At 38.4% G+C, this 14,561-nt stretch overlaps 1 protein-coding gene across 1 annotated transcript in view; it reads right to left on the bottom strand.

Annotated features, from left to right (window-relative positions):
- The window catches only part of ANAPC4 (anaphase promoting complex subunit 4), a 34,684-nt gene that overhangs the window by 674 nt on the left and 19,449 nt on the right, over positions 1–14,561 (bottom strand). The window contains exons 17-27 of the mRNA XM_055434669.2: positions 13,484–13,530; positions 11,386–11,442; positions 10,964–11,020; positions 9,075–9,168; positions 3,837–3,934; positions 3,206–3,267; positions 3,088–3,126; positions 2,887–2,988; positions 1,840–1,914; positions 813–986; positions 34–157 (exon numbers count right to left, since the gene is read on the bottom strand). Coding sequence (XP_055290644.2) covers positions 34–157; positions 813–986; positions 1,840–1,914; positions 2,887–2,988; positions 3,088–3,126; positions 3,206–3,267; positions 3,837–3,934; positions 9,075–9,168; positions 10,964–11,020; positions 11,386–11,442; positions 13,484–13,530 — 929 coding nt within the window. The remainder of the gene's footprint in view (positions 1–33; positions 158–812; positions 987–1,839; positions 1,915–2,886; positions 2,989–3,087; positions 3,127–3,205; positions 3,268–3,836; positions 3,935–9,074; positions 9,169–10,963; positions 11,021–11,385; positions 11,443–13,483; positions 13,531–14,561) is intronic.

The raw sequence follows: 14,561 nt of genomic DNA, 5'->3' as shown, positions 1-14,561 counted from the left end.
TGTTACTCTTAGTAACAATTTGTAAACACTTACCACACAGGACACCTTTCGAAAACCATTCCCAGCAACATACTGTGCTTTCATACTTTCCAGTAATCTCCAGTGCTTCTCAAAGTGCATGGTACGGGTGGGGATAGCATTACGCTGCTCATCTAGCCTAGAGAGGGAAGAAAGCCAACCCAGGAGTGAAACGGGGCTCTTCTCCCTCGTTTACTAGGGATGGCATGAGAGTTTGACTTCTACCAATATTCCCATTTCCAACATAATTCTCCCAGCTACTGTATAAAAAAGCTGTGATACTATATTCTATGAAAACACTGTGCTTCCAAGTGGACCAAATTATCTTATTAAAGCAGAAACCTTAGAAAATAAGGCTTTTGCTTCACTTTTAAGGTAAGCAAATGAACTCATTTTATTAATAAATTAGAGATCTGCTTACTTAAATCTCAATCTAAAGCTAGCTCTTGGAGGTGACATTGAACCCCTTCTGTAGCTACTGAGGTCCTAATTCTGAAAGACAAATCTAAAATAATTCTACTACAAACTAGGGCTAATGTCATCCTTGAAAACAGAAGTGCTGTTCTCCACACAAAATAATTCCCCACCTTCTTCCAGCAAATAATTCTTGATATACTAACAAAGCAAAAGGACAAGAGAGCTGTTGAAGTCAGTATTTTTTCAATTAATAAAGAAGTACTTCTGCTCAGTTGACTTTATCATACCTAAAGAACTATAACATACAATATACATTTTTTTTAAAAAAAAGAACATTTAACTGTTCTATCAGAAAGACAATCTTACTAATGAGTTACCTTGTAGAGTAAGTCCCAGTGAACTGATATTCTGTGGAATCTTCACTGCTGTACACTGAAGACAATGGCAACTGCACCAAGAGTCTATCTCGTCCTTCACGTCCTACAGCATCTTTAAGAACTACTGTGACTGTTTCATCATCATAAAACTGGGCATCTAAACAACTGTAGGTGCTAGAATTAAATAAGCTCCGTTATATCAAAGTTATCATGACTGAGAAAATGCTATATATATAGCATTATACTGGTACCAAATCAAAAACTGACAATGAAAATGTCAAGCTGACATTCTATGCAGTAACATTTAAAATATATCATTAGTTTACACTAAAGTCACAGTTACCTCTGGTACTGATTATTCACAAATATAACTAGGCCCTGAAAATAGGTAATCATGGAAAAAGAAAAATCTGTGAGGTTGGTTCACAGTTCCAGAAAATTCTTGACATCAATGGTCAGGACTTAAGCCTCTGGAAGTTCTATGAATGACACCATATAAATATATTGAATAATCAAAGTTAACTATAATGAAAAGTAAAAATAAGGTTTACATATGAAAAGATACAACTTCAAAGAACTTCCTTTATGTAAGGAAAACAGTAAGAAAAAGGTAAGTTTAGGATTAGTGTCAGTTCTTTCTCTTGCAAAGCCTCTAGATGATATCGGTATTGTTAACCTAAGAAAACTCCAGAGCAGCAAGAAGGACACCACCGCCTCACATCTCTGTTGGTCATAAGAAGACCTTTAGCCATCTGCCCCCTGCAATCACATTACTTTCCTAGGGGATAGAGACTTCAGAAGTATTAACTGTAGGAAACCATACTACAAAAATTCCTGCAGGCCAGTAAGGTTCTTTTCAACTGTATGTCAAATCACCCTCTAAGTATAAAACATATAACCAACCCAGCCCCGCTATGTTGCAAGTGACGAAGGCCTAAGCATATCATTCCTGTAACTGAGTCTAACCACATTCCTCTATCTGCATTTACTATAGATACAGCTCATCCAGACAAGGTTCAAGATTTACCTTCTTCTCACTTTTTCAGTTGTGGCATATGTGAAGCTCCCAAATTTAACAGCAATTAGTCCATGACTTACAGATCTTGAAGAAGGAAGAGGGGTGGGAAGAGACTTTGTAGAACTTGGATAGGCAATAATCTATACATGCTTGAAAAAAATGACTGTCAGTACACTTACATAATCACCAAACCCCAGACCAAAATACTATTACACTCACTCTAGAATACTGATAACTAATACAAATCCCTGACAGACAAACTTAACATCAAAATTACAACTTGGTGTAAAATCTCACAGTCACCAAAGCAGAAAGATATCTTACAAAATGAGGATGTTTGGACAAACAAATTATGTCTCCCATCCATGTACTAACCAGGCCCAATCCTGCTTAGCTTCGGAGATCAGACGAGATCAGGTGCGTTTCGGGTGGTATGGCCACAGACCCAAATTATTTCTCTTGGGCTACATCTTGGTTTCAAAAAGTTTCCTTTGGTTTAGATTTAAAACCATTTAAGATCCTAGTGACATTCTGAATATGACTTATCTTTCAAAACTTTTATTTGCATTCTCAAAAGAAGTCTCTAAAGAAAGGCCTCTTGTTTAATGAAAGGCATACTAAACCTGGCGTGCTGCAGTCCATGGGGTCACAAAGTGCTGGACACGACTGACAGACTGAACTGAATACTAAACCTGAGGTAGAAATCCTTTCCAGAAGGAAGCCAAAATACAATTCTGAAGTTCCACAAGTTCACAAGATATAATACCAACTATTTTGCTGTTATATTTTCCTTAAGCCTAAAGAAATTTTATATGTAATAACTATATACCAATACAAAATTAAATAATCTAAAATTAAAAGGGATTACACAGCTTCCTAATTTGGCATTACCACCTCAATAATGTGAAAACTAAGACTTAGAAGAGTTAAGTTAGCAAATCTAAAGTCAAAGTAGCTTAACTAAAACCTGAAATGGAGGGGAGGGAAGCAGTATGTTTTATTATTGAAAATATTAGAATCTTATCTCCTTGATTCAAACTTCAGATTAGTACTCACTGGGAAATATCAGTATGTCTCCTTAAGATGCACATTTTGTAAAGTGAATCTTCTAAAATAGTAAAAAGAAGATAATGTAGATTTGAGGTTTTATTATTCCACCTAAGGAAAAAAGTTAATGTCAAAACATGACATTTAGCTATCAATTTATACAACAAAACTGCATTGTTCACAGAAGACAGGGAAGAAACACAGACTTACAGAAAAGGGAATTTGAATAGTCTACGTGCGGAATCCTCACTAAAACAAAAGGAAAAAAAGGTAAGAAAAATTTTAATCGGCTGTTTAATTATACCACCCAAAAAGTAAACAGAATTACCTTCTACTATCTTTATATAATGGAATACATACTGCTTGATTCATTGATTTTCCAATTACATCCTAAATAAGATTTAAAAATATAATTAAAGCATGGACATATACAGAAATAAATACTCCATAGAAAGTGACTGATCATCACTGTTTACGTCTAGTGAAAAATCATCTATATCACCAAACCTTCATGCAAGAAATTTTAATGACAGTCACGACAGTAAAGAAGAGAGAAAACTCTGAGCACAAAAGGACCTTGGAGATAAGTGATGGCAGGTGAAAAACCGTCTCTTCTAAGTTTCACAACATCAATCATCCATCCTTCAGCAGTTAACAGACACATAAGATCTGTAACTAAGATCATTTATAATAAGTTTGTTCTGGGGACCAATAAAATACTAAAGATGCCAACATATTCAATAACCGTGTATTTATTTTTTAATTTATGTAAGAAACCAACAGTAAGAGGAAATATTAGGGTGAATCACACGAAACTGCCACTTCTGTTAGTCAAAAACCGTTGAGTATCAGCATTTTCATATGGCTCATCTTAATAATTATGATCATTTACATAAATGAGCCACATATTGTAGATATTCTTGCTCCTATACAAAAACATGCATTTCTTTCAAACTTACTGCTGGCTTTTGCAAGCACTGATCAATAACGTTCTCCATCCGCCTTTTCACAAAATGCAATGATTTTCGAGGATAATAAGGAAACAGCAAAGGACTTTCTGGTTTCAAACAAAAACAAAAAACAAAAAGCTGTAACAAACCAGACAGCTAGGCAAAACTTACCTACTTAGAGCCAGCCCACACAGCTTGTCTGACGGTGGAATTCTCCCTGGCCACTCCACTGTACCTTCACACAAACTCACTAAAAATGACCAAGGCCTCCTGCCTTGCAACATCCATGGCGGCCAGCCCACTGAAAACCACCACACTTTCTACAGGCTGAGTCCTGGCAGTTTACTATTCCTTTATTTTTCCCACCAAAATCCAACAGTATGCTTCCCTTGGCTGTAAGAGGAAAAGGATGACTTGGGAACCAGAAGACATATAACAAAATAAGTTCACTCTTCTCTCTTCTTTGCCACAATGGTGTAACAATAGCAACCCAGTATTATTTTGGAAGAGAACAAACCCAGGAGATAAGAAATTGGTGCTATGAAAATAAGCTCTTCGTTTCTGAAAAGGCTACTTTTAGCAGTAGAAAGTAATATATAATTTGTCAACTATCAACACCGAGTATGTTCGATCCCTTTCATATCTGTTATTTCTATTGTTTACAGCAGCTATATAAAGTCAGTATCATACTCCTGATCTTACTGATTTTTTTTTTAATGAAGCCTAAGAGGTTCAGCAATATGTGAACCGTGAACTTCCTGATGTTCAAGCAGGTTTTAGAAAAGGCAGAGGAAACAGAGATCAAATTGCCAACATCCGTTGGATCATGGAGAAAGCAAGAGAGTTCCAGAAAAACATCTATTTCTGCTTCATTGACTATGCCAAAGCCTTTGACTGTGTGGATCACAATAAACTGTGGAACATTCTGAAAGAGATGGGAATACCAGACCACCTGACCTGCCTCTTGAGAAACCTGTATGCAGGTCAGGAAGCAACAGTTAGAACTGGACATGGAACAACAGACTGGTTCCAAGTAGGAAAAGCAGTACGTCAAGGTTGTATATTGTCACCCTGTTAATTCAACTTATATGCAGAGTACATCATGAGGAACGCTGGGCTGGAAGAAGCACAAACTGGAATCAAGATTGCTGGGAGAAATATCAATAACCTCAGATATGCAGATGACACCACCCTTATGGCAGAAAGTGAAGAGGAACTCAAAGGCCTCTTGATGAAAGTGAAAGAGGAGAGTGAAAAGGTTGGCTTGAAGCTCAACATTCAGAAAACGAAGATCATGGCATCTGATCCCATCACTTCTTGGGAAATAGATGGGGAAACAGTGGAAACAGTGTCAGACTTTATTTTTGGGGGCTCCAAAATCACTGCAGATGCTGATTGCAGCCAGGAAATTAAAAGACGCTTACTCCTTGGAAGGAAAGTTATGACCAACCTAGATAGCATATTAAAAAGCAGAGACATTACTTTGCCAACAAAGGTCCATCTAGTCAAGGCTATGGTTTTTCCCGTGGTCATGTACAGATGTGAGAGTTGGACTGTGAAGAAAGCTGAGTGCCAAAGAATTGATGCTTTTGAACTGTGGTGCAAGACTCTTGAGAGTCCCTTGGACTGCAAGGAGATCCAACCAGTCCATTCTAAAGGAGATCAGTCCTGGGTGTTCATTGGAAGGACTGATGCTGAAGCTGAAACTCCAATACTTTGGCCACCTCGTGCGACGAGTTGACTCACTGGAAAAGACTGATTTTGGGAAAGGTTGGGGGCGGGAGGAGACGGGGACGACAGAGAATGAGATGGTTGGATGGCATCACCGACTCGATGGACATGTGTTTGAGTGAGCTCCGGGAGTTGGTGATGGACAGGGAGGCCTGGCGTGCTGTGATTCAAGAGGTCGCAAACAGTCGGACACGACTGAGCGACTGAACTGAACTGAAGAGGTTTAGGCAATCGCCCAGTGTGAGAATGACCAAGAAGCTAGACCTCTGAATCAAGCCCAGGTCCCACTTCCAAGCTCACCCTCTTCCACTGTGCTCTACTGGCCTCCCTCATAGCATCTCCTGCCCCAGCTATGCTGGACAAAGGAGTTTTAATCATGCTAACATTTTAAGCTCCCAACAGGCGACAGATGCTGTGGTATCACAGAAAGATACTTGGTCTCTGTCCCCAGTTCCCGGGACAGAACTCTTTAAAACCTCTGGAACTTCCTGAGTGATAACGATGATAGGAGCATCCTCTGTTTTAAAGATAGCTTCAGGATGCGGGTTGGATTTCAGCCCCATCCCCCAACCAGGTAGAAGAGAGAAGCCTGCACTGAGTCCCTCTAACAATGAGAAAACATCAACAACACAAACTGAGAGACATGCTACAAAACAAATGACTGTTGCTCAGTTGCAACCCCACGGACTATAGCCCAAGAGACTCCTCTGCCCATGAGATTCTCCAGGTAAGAATAGTGGAGTGGGTTGCCATTCCCTTCTCCAGGGGATCTTCCTGACCCTGGGATCGAACCCAAGTCTCCTGCACTGCAGGCAGATTCTTTACCATATAAGCCACCAGGGAAGCCCTGCCCCCTCACCCCCCAAAAAAAAAAACCTGACTAGTACTCATCAAATCAGATCATAAAAAGATAAGGAAACAAAAATATATAAAAAATATATAAATAAAAGTTTAAAAAAAGAAAAAAAAAGATAAGGAAAGACTTGAGGAGCTATCATAGATTGGAGAAGACTAAGACGACACAACTCAATACAGTGTGGGATCCTAAGGACAATGGAGGGAAAATATGAAGTGTCACCAATGGCCAGTAAGTTAACCACACCTACATAACGAAAACTCCACAAAACCCCTAGATGACAGAGCTAGGGCCTCTGGGTCGAGGCCTGCATTAAGGGGCTGGGAGGGGTGTGCGTCTAGAGAGGGGATGGAAGCTCCACGTCCCCCACTCTATCCCTCACCCCATGTGCATCTCTGCTTGGCTATTCCAGAATTGCATCCTTTATAATAAAACCAGTAAATGTAAGCCAAGTGTTCCTTAGTTTTGTGAGCCATTTTAGCAAATTATTAAACTTGAATTATGGGAACCCTCAAATCAGTAGCGAAGTGGGACAGAAATGTGGGTAACCTGGGGGCCCAGTACTGGTGACTGAAAGTGGGGGCAGTCTTGTGGGACTAAGCCCCAAACCCTGGAGTCTGAGCTAACTCTGCAGAGTTAGTGTCGTAAGGGAAGTGTGGGACACCCAGGTGGAATCAGAGATGATCTCAGGAGGAAAAGAATCCTCTCACTTTGGAGTCAGAAGTGTTCTGAGTAACTGCTTGTGTGCCATGTGGCAGGCACTATCCTAAGTGCTCCGTTTAGATTAATTTATTGAATCTTCACAACCGCTTTTGAGGGAGGCACTGTGATCACCTCACTTTACAGAAGAGAACACTGGGGCACAGAGAGGTCAGGCAATGTGCCCACAGCCACACACCAGCAAGTGGCAGGGCAGGTCCCCAGCCCAGGCAGCCTGCTTCCAGCACACCCACTTTCACCCACATGTGACACCAACTCTCTCACCTCCCCTGGGAAGGTATGTACATTAAGTATTCAGCACTTGATTTTTGCAAAGTTCTAGGAAGAAGTTTCATCAAGCGTTTCTTAAAAGCTCTATAGTAACAATCTGTACTACTTCATACTCTACGAAGAAACTGGGAGATTCATAAGCTGGTCTGAAGTCACATTCTAACATCTTAAGAGGTGGAGTTAATCTGAAGTTAAATATGAGGCCTGTAACTAAGGTGAGGCCTTTCTATTCAGCTACAGAAGATGTGGGGAGAAAAAAGGGTAGGACCAGTTTTTTTTCCAAAGTCCTCAGGATGGATATGAGCCCAACAGTGACCAGGCCCTGGTGCCATCACTGCTTGAACGCTGCTATCAGCCTTCCCCCGGCATCACTCCTCACTCTGTGGGCATGCTGATTAAATACAGTAAATGAGCTGAGTCAGCTGGACTTTTATTATCCCTCCATTCAATACTAACTTATGTTAATACATCTCTCTAGTGATCCTGAAGACTCTCAAGCAATATAAAACATGTTCTGCTCCAAAAAAGAATGTGGGCTTCTAGGGTTACATCAAAAGAGCAACAAGCAAAGTTCTGGGCCTGGGATTTCTCTGCTTCTCCCACCCACTCCTCATTCAGATAAACAGCAAACAGAAAGAAGCAGAGATCATTACTGAGTGCAGTTAAAAACAAAGGTTCTCAAGTTAGCAGAGTCCAAGCTCTATCGCTTACTACCCTTATCATCATGGGCCTTCTCTAACCTTCAGTTTCCTCTTTAGTAAAATTAAGATAACCTTCTAGGTTCTTCTGAGGATTAAAGGAGATAATACATGTATATGGTGGCTATTGGGAGAAGGCAATGGCAACCCACTCCAGTACTCTTGCCTGGAAAATCCCATGGACGGAGGAGCCTGGTGGGCTACAGTCCATGGGGTCGCGAAGAGTCAGACATGACTGAGCAACTTCACTTTCACTTTTCACTTTCATGCATTGGAGAAGGAAATGGCAACTCACTCCAGTGTTCTTGCCTGGAGAATCCCAGGGACGGCAGAGCCGTCTATGGGGTCGCACAGAGTCGGACACGACTGAAACGACTTGGCAGCAGCACGCGGCTATTACCCCAAGGATCTAAGAAACAGCTAAACCTTGGTTAAATTACGCTTTGAAAAAGCAAAGAAATAGATGCTTTAAACATCTTTTCATCTAAAATGGAGAAGTTTTGATACATAATGGTTGCCATTTTGTGTTGCATCCCCAATAATGTTGGCTTAATAAAATTTTACCGTATCAACAATCCAGAGAACAAAAGGCCTAACAAGTTAAAAAAAAAAAAGCCACCTCAGGAGAATGCAGCGATGCATCACTACAGGAGTTAAAACTGTCATATGTTTTTAAAAGCTAATAAATTGGAACTGACTTAAACAGACTTCTCTGGTAAGCTCTATAGTTTTCTTCCCAATATCCTATTTTTTATAGCAGACAATACTTAAAATAAGCAATCTTACTACATCATAGTTAACATAGTGTTTTTGAACATGGTAATATCATACACTGTTATTATTTTCCTGTTTCTCTAATCAAATAAAATAGACACAAAAAGATAAATCAAAGAACTTAGCAAGTACACTTGCTGAGGTACTGGTCTCAAATAAATATGAACATGGCCCAAATCTGCTTGGTTCATGAAATACCTTTAAGGTGGCTGCTGTTCTGAAGAAAGTCATACCACTGGTTTCCCTCTGTGTTAGGGGGTGACACAAGATCATCATCTTCATCTTTCAAGTACTAGAAACAGAGAATTAGACATTTCAGCTTTGTGAACCAAAGAATTAGGCTCTAAAATTGCTTATATTTAACTCTATTCTACTCAAGTTATTTTTACTGTCAAGTCCTCTGAAACCACATTATTCTGTGAGATGACCAAAATTTACTAAATGCCAAGCTACTGAAAAAACTGCAGACCACTAAAAGATTACAATGCAACAGACACAGAGACCATCAATTGAGTTTAAGTATCATGTTCTATTTTCACAGAAAATAGAACTTTTAACCTTACATATTTTAAACTTAGATATTCAAGTTTATAAATTAATTTTCAACCGTTTATCAACTGTCAATCTACCCCATGGCAGTAATTCTCAAAGTGTGGTCCACACCACTTGGAGAGTCTTCAAGATGATTTCCAAGATCCATGAGATCTTTACTATTTCTATAATGGTATAAAGCTTTTATTTGCTTTTTCTACTGTAATGACATATGCCCTGGTGGTCAAATGCACAGGTGGGGACAACTGCTGGCACTGCCACCGAGAATCAAACCAAGCTAGTAGTCACTGGATTCCTTTTTGCCACATACAGTTTCACTAATCTCTGATAAGGCTATTAAAATTATTAATTTTATTAAATCTCAACAAAATCTTTTTAATATTCTGAGAGACAGAATTGGAAGTATGAATAAAGCATTTCGCTGCATACCAAAGCATGACAGTTATCATGAGGAAAAGCATTTATGAAAACACACTTGATTCAAGCTAGGCACATCTTTGTTGCTCCTGGAATTCCACTTTTACTCAAAAGAATGACTGGCAGACAAACTCTGATTATTCGTTCTTGGGTATTTGGCAGATATTTTCTTGAAACTAAAGAAAGTGATCCTGTCACTCTAAGCAAAATAACTGACAGTATTTGTTGTCAGTGATAAAATTTAAACATTCAAGTAAAAATTAAAATTTTGGAAAACCCATATCTGCTATTATGTGCTTGACAGCCTCATAGTAGTTAAAAATTGTCTGATGAGATTGGTAATGATATTAACAAAATCTGACTTTTGGATACTGTATGAAGAAAGGTATCAGCCTATGGAAGACCTCTGTAATTCAGTGAATCAATATTTTCCCAAAGATCAATACATGATATTACGAAATCAAGCACAGGGTAACAAGATCCTTTCAAAGTGAAAAGCAGATGAATAAATTTTAATGAATCATAATATGGAAAGTCTACTGTTGCAATTTAGATTCCACACTAGAACGAACCTAAGATACTACTGTTTGTCAGAATTTGGTAAAATACCAAAGAATATTCACAATTTTCTAAAAAGCTATTAAAATATTTCTGCCTTTCCAAATACATAACTGTGTAAAACCAGGCTTTCTGATCAAACAACATATCACAACAGAACAAATGCAGCTGCCTTCTCTTAAGCCATACATCAAGGAGATTTGCAAACATATAAAACAATGTCACTCTTCACTTAATTTTGTTTTGCTAAATAGTTATTTTCCATTAAAAATATTTATATTAACATGTAATGAAAAGGTTTGTTCTTTTTAAGTGAATTAAGAAATAAATCTTTTTTCTGTTTAATTTCTAATATCTAATAATATATGCTATTCAGACACAACCCCAAAAGTTTAAAGCTACTCTTTGGTGATTTTACTAAAAGGAGAGGGCTACTATATAATTTGGCATTATGCTACTTTCAGAAAATTTTGTATAATAAAGACTAACACTGCTAATGTTTTAAAATCAGTTTTTAAAAATTAAAAAATTAGTAACTAGATTCAATCCAGAGCCCATACCTGACCAACTTTTTCAACGTTAAAGTATTTTCCTTTTCGATTATAAAGATCTGGAGCCTAGAAAGAAATAAAAAAAGTTTAATTCTTAAGTCAATTCATTAAAGAAAAAAAATATCTTATATTTTAACCAAAAACTCTACTTCTTAAGAAAGCTGTTAGTAGCAGTTACTTTTTTCTTTTGTGGATGGTGAAACACAAAGTTCAAATTATGTGCTTTACATTTAATAAATAAGTACTGCCATTCGGACATGACTAAAGCGACTTAGCAGCAGCAGCAGCCATTAATTAGTTGAATAGTTGAAAAAGTATACATAATTGCTAGAAGGTCACTTAAATTGGATTAAATTTGATCACTTCTTACCATTATCCAGATTTATTGTAATTATTGTTTAAAAAGCACTATAGAAATGCCAATTTCCTACCTCATTGAAATGTTCAGTAAGAAATTCAGCAACAAATGTGATATCTTTCTGAGTCATCTATCAAATCCAAAAGGAACAAAAAGAAAACAAATCAAGATAAAAGCTTCTCAATAAAAAATTATGTAACAATAAATGTGACAAGCATGTAATTAAATATTTTAAACCCATTTTCCAATCAGCAACTCCAACAGCTACAGATCTCTTTATGGTCTCAGGCTATTTATTATTTTATGCCTAATGCTAAGACTGAGAAACCTGTATGCAGGTCAGGAAGCAACAGTTAGAACTGGACATGGAACAACAGACTGGTTCCAAACGGGAAAAGGGGTACGTCAAGGCTGTATATTGTCACCCTGCTTATTTAATTTATAGGCAGAGTACATCATAAGGAACGCTGGGCTGGATGGAGCACAAGCTGGAATCAATAACCTCAGATATGCAGATGACACCACCCTTATGGCAGAAAGTGAAGAGGAACTAAAAAGCCTCTTAATGAAAGTGAAAGAGGAGAGTGAAAAAGTTGGCTTAAAGGTCAACATTCATAAAACGAATATCATGGCATCCGGTCCCATCACTTCATGACAAATAGATGGGGAAACAGTGGAAATTGTGGCTGTTTTATTTTTCTGGGCTCCAAAATCACTGCAGATGGTGACTGCAGCCATGAAACTAAAAGACGCTGACTCCTTGGAAGGAAAGTTATGACCAAGGTAGACAGCATATTAAAAAGCAGAGAAATTATTTTGCCAACCAAGGTCCATCTAGTCAAGGCTGTGATTTTTCCAGTGGTCATGTATGAATGTGAGAGTTGGACTATAAAGAAAGCTGAATGGCGAAGAATTGATGCTTTTGAACTGTGGTGTTGGAGAAGACTCTTGAGAGTCCCTTGGACTACAAGGAGATACAGCATGTCCATCCTAAAGGAGATCAGTCCTGGATGTTCACTAGAAGGACTGATATTGAAGCTGAAACTCCAATACTTTGGCCACCTGATGTGAAGAGCTGACTCACTGGAAAAGACCCTGATGCTAGGAAAGATTGAAGGCAGGAGAAGGGGACGACAGAGGATGAGATGGTTGGATGGCATCACCCACTCAATGGACATGGGTTTGGGTGGACTCCGGCAGGTGGTGATGGACAGGGAGGCCTGGCGTGCTGCAGTTCATGGGGTCACAGTGTGTTGGATACGACTGAGCGGCTGAACTGAAGAGTGAGTGTGGAGTCCCTCCTTTGGGAGCAGAGGACGTCTGTTTGATAAATAACCTCAATCTGGGTTAAGGGCTGCAACCTGAGAACATTGCTTGCTTCAGTGTTGGCCTCTGCTTCTTTTAATGACCCCACCTTCTCCCTACCCCAGTTCTTTAGCCTTCAAAAAATTACACATTGAGGTCTCTGCCAACAACTAACATATTCAATCTCCCAAAGTAAAGCTAAGAGTGATGGCAGAGAAATAGCTAATGTGAACACTCCTGGTTTGCAAGGTCAGTCATCCACAGCAAAAAAGACCTACTTCATATAAAAAATGTGATTCCTTATTTATCTGGTCCACTAAGACTAATTTTAATACTCCCCATTTTTTCAGGCTTAAAACCACCTAATCTACCTGAATCACAGTTTGGGGAGGGGTGAGGATGAGTGAGCTTCAGGAACCAAACGGGAATTCTGCCCTATTCTGTAAGATATTCTGAGAAGGAGATTCCATTGCTACTTGTCACAATCCTTATTACAGTCAGAAAGAAAATGGTACTCACCAGACATGAACATAGGTACTAATATATACGTACTAGACTTCCAAGGAAAATAAAAATGCATTTAAGATTTTAGGAAGTTAAAATAAGGAATCCAAATACCTTATGTTATACAGACTATAAAATCTTTTACAAACATGAAAACAATAAGCTTAGCCATAATAAATGTATTCTGTGAGATAAAAAATATCAAACATGCAAATTAAAAAAAGGGCTTACTAGGCTCTCTCTTGTGCCTACAACCTAACATCTCTTAACAATAATTGCATAAGACTACTAAGATGACCAGCAAAACTGACCTCAACCAGGGCAATATTAACATATATAGGAAAAATACTATTATATACTACCTTATTCAGTTCGGGAAGTACATGGTCTTCTGTCATTCTCAACATTGCTGAAAATATAAAGTTTAAAACTATCTTTAAAGGGAAACTCCAAACATAACTTATTTTTCTTCTAAGAACTACAGAGTGAAGAACTTGATTTATATTCTTAGGCTCAAAACAGTTGGTATAGCCATCTTAAACCATTTTTTGTTTTCTCCTTCAATACAACCCATTGCCACTCCAGACAAATAAACCGAACTGTTGCCTTTAGCAAAGACTGCGTGTGCAGGAATCCCTCCTAACTTAGTCATGTTTCTTCTCTGAAAATGTGCAGGCAATTCTTTCTTTCCTCCAAAAGCCTTAGAATGCCAAACAGATGTGTTTCTTCCCCTTGGGCTTTTCTGCCACATGAAGATGCTTGCGCTAAGATTTATGTGTGTACATACACACTTATATGTGTGTATATATGTATTTATATTCCTTGTTTAATATTTGTGGTTGACTTTTTGTCCTTTCATGAGGTGTCTTCATCAATACTGTATTTTCTATACATATTACATCCACCTAGGTGAAGAAATATATTGCATGCGTTTTGCATAGTGTTTGAATATGCTTTTTATGTTTGGTCAGGAAAAAGTATGTTAGACATGATTCTGCAAATAGGGATTATTTTAAGAAACTGTTCTTAATTAATTCAGACTTTTAATTTATCTGGAAAAAAAAAACAGCCATAATCTAGTTCCATTCATTCATTTATCCATTCAAAAATTACTTACTAAGCGTAATACAAGTACTGGGAACAAAGCAGTATAAATAAATCCCTGCCTTCATGGAGACTGCATTTTACAAAAGAGCAAACCAGGGTTAGAGCGCTAACTAGTGGCAGCATCCAGTTACAGTTAGGTCTCCAGTTCTCCAATGCAGTGTTTGTTCTGTTGTTGTTCAGTACCAAGTCCCGTCCAACTCTTTTGCAACCCCATGGACTGTAGCCCGCCAGGCTCCTCTGTCCAGGGGATTTCCCAGGTAAGAAAACCGGAGTGGATTTTCATGTCCTTCTCCAGGGGCTCTTCCCGACCCAGGGATCAATTCAGTGTGCTTT

Source organism: Moschus berezovskii, chromosome 5 (assembly GCF_049115385.1).
Source record: "Moschus berezovskii isolate FMDL1 chromosome 5, NW_MosBer_1.0, whole genome shotgun sequence".
In the NCBI taxonomy this organism is placed as follows: domain Eukaryota; kingdom Metazoa; phylum Chordata; class Mammalia; order Artiodactyla; family Moschidae; genus Moschus; species Moschus berezovskii.
Note: the sequence above shows the minus strand (reverse complement) of the source record. Positions and strands in the feature narration are given on the sequence as shown.